This window comes from Gadus morhua, chromosome 19, assembly GCF_902167405.1.
Source record: "Gadus morhua chromosome 19, gadMor3.0, whole genome shotgun sequence".
NCBI classification, from domain to species: domain Eukaryota; kingdom Metazoa; phylum Chordata; class Actinopteri; order Gadiformes; family Gadidae; genus Gadus; species Gadus morhua.
Genome location: NC_044066.1, coordinates 3816001 through 3818500, shown reverse-complemented (window position 1 = coordinate 3818500; position 2500 = coordinate 3816001). Strand labels below are relative to the sequence as shown.

General features: G+C 44.2%; 1 protein-coding gene across 4 annotated transcripts in view; it reads right to left on the bottom strand.

Annotated features, from left to right (window-relative positions):
* Positions 1-2500, bottom strand: part of tcf4 (transcription factor 4) — a 114727-nt gene that overhangs the window by 21893 nt on the left and 90334 nt on the right. For all 4 annotated transcript variants that reach the window (XM_030341622.1, XM_030341621.1, XM_030341624.1 and 1 more), the window contains 3 exons: positions 2175-2325; positions 1871-1941; positions 1160-1238 (listed from right to left, as the gene is read on the bottom strand). In XM_030341622.1, coding sequence (XP_030197482.1) covers positions 1160-1238; positions 1871-1941; positions 2175-2325 — 301 coding nt within the window. The remainder of the gene's footprint in view (positions 1-1159; positions 1239-1870; positions 1942-2174; positions 2326-2500) is intronic.

The following is a 2500-nucleotide window of genomic DNA, read 5'->3' as shown; positions in this document are numbered from 1 at the left end:
CCCGCTCTCTATATCGCTGTACTATGACTCTGTCCCGCTCTCTATATCGCTGTACTATGTCCCGCTCTCTATATCGCTGTACTATCACTCTCTCCCGCTCTCTTCAACTCTCTCCCTATCTATCTCACTCCATCCAAGGACCGTGTGACAAATGGGGACATGAAGTACTGACAGGACATATCTTACCTCTATCCTTAATTCTCTCCCCTCTCTCTCTCTCTCTCTCTCTCTCTCTCTCTCTCTCTCTCTCTCTCTCTCTCTCTCTCTCTCTCTCTCTCTCTCTCTCTCTCTCTCTCATTAGCTTGTTTTCATTGTGTGTTTTTTTCCGTGTTCTCTTTTAGTTCCCTCTTTTCTTTTCTCCCTCCTGTCCTTTATTCGTGTTACGGGTTCATTTACATATGCTAATGAGTGCATAATCACCTGGTTATATTCATGTGCAAATACAAATATACGTATTAAGACCCCTGTAGAATTAGCCCGGTATATTAATTAGCATGTTGCGTGGCTTTAATAAGCTCCTAATTTGTAATGGAAAGTGAAGTTAGTGTGACACAATGATAAACACCACTTAAGGTCCGCCAGCTATATCCCAGCCTCGTAGGTGGAGGGGGGGGGAGGGGTGTTGGGGGTTTGGTAAAACCGGTAGTTTGTAAGCGATTTGTCGGAAGTGGTTGTTCTAATTAAGGCAATCCGTCATGAGGCAGCGACATCAAACGCTTTCGTGGCTCCGACTATGAGAGACGAATGCATCTCCGCCGGTATAACGTACAGAGCCTTTCTCTGGGGAGAGTCTACACCCGCTCGCAGGAGCAGTTAGCGTGACCCCAGGCTCTGCATGGGCACACCCACCCCGCCCCCTTATTGTTTGTTGGACGTCCTGGCACTTAATGTGCGCACTTATTGCACGTCGCACTTAGTTATAGCAGTTAGTCGTGTCGCATCTTAACCTAGCAATCTTTGTTGTGTACGGGGAATGGGTTAGACTAGCAATTCTTGGTCCTTGGCACTTGGTTCTTTGAACGTCCTTACAGTACCAACAGCAATATATTGTCTCACCTTCTTCGGACAAATGCACTTATTTTTTAGCGTGTGCTAAATGCACTCAATGTAAATGTGATAGGGTGGAGAGTATTTTAAGATGGAAGAGCATGTGACCTACCTGTGAGGGAGGGGGGGGAGCCGACCGGGGTGGAGGGGTTGGACGAGAAGCTGTTGTTGGTGTGGTCAGGGGAGTAGATCTGGAACAGCATTATCAACATCATGCATTGGTATACTGCCTTATCTTCATTATATAAATAATTTATATTTATACATTATGTCATCGTGAGCATGCACATTATATTCATTGTACATATGCATTATATAATCATCAGTTTATACATTCTATGCATCAATATATGATGATATCATCAGTATATACAATATATTAATTATATATGTTATCATCAGTATATTGATTGCTGATGTGTCTGTCAGTATATTGATTGCTGTAATCGTCAGTATAAGACACTAGCTCCCAATGCTTCAACACTCAATCAAATATAATACAATAAAAACAACTCCAATCTAACCTAATCTCATTGAAACAAATCTAGATCTATACTCATTTCATCTCATTTAAACTATTGTAAACTCATACAAATAAATCAAATTGAATCGTATGTTAGCTTCTGTTATATAATATAACATAATCCGATTTAAATGGATGTAGTTCAGTGGATGCATTTAACAATGAACTAGATTCATTCATGCACAGTGACCAGGCCTCACCGGACTAAAGCACAACAGGTAGTTATGACAGCGCTTTTGAGCATGCACGTGAGAGTGCACGTGAGAGTGCATGTGAAAGTGCATGTGAGCATGTACGCACCGATGCAAGAGCTTTCCCCAGAGCGTCTCCAGTCTGAGAACTGCTGGCTGCTGCACTTTGAGACCTGTTAGCTACACACACATACACACACACACGCACACAAACACACACACACACACACACACACACACACACACACACACACACACACACACACACACACACACACGCACGCACACCCGCACAGACGCACGCACGCACGCACGCACACACACACACATACACAAACCATGTATATAAGTACATTTCAACGTACATTGTCTTATGCGCTTTTTGTCTCCATTCATGTGTATTGAACGCTTACCCATGATGCTGTCTGTTCCGTTGGTGGTGGCGGTGCAGGAGGCAGTGCTATAGTGGTTGGCTCCGCCCCCGGCCCCGCCCGCTCCCCGGTGGAAGCTGGACATTGGTGGAAGGCTGGAGTTGATGTCAGCGGAGGAGTGGGAGGGATAGCTCTACAGGAAGCAGTGACAGAGCTGCTGAGTTACCATATACTAGCAGTTAGCTAGGACATGCTAGCGTCATATTGTTAGCAATGATAATATGTCAGTTAGCTATGATAAGCTAGCCTGATGTTGTTAGCTACGATACGCTAGCAGTTAGCCATGATATGCTGGGATGATTTGGTTA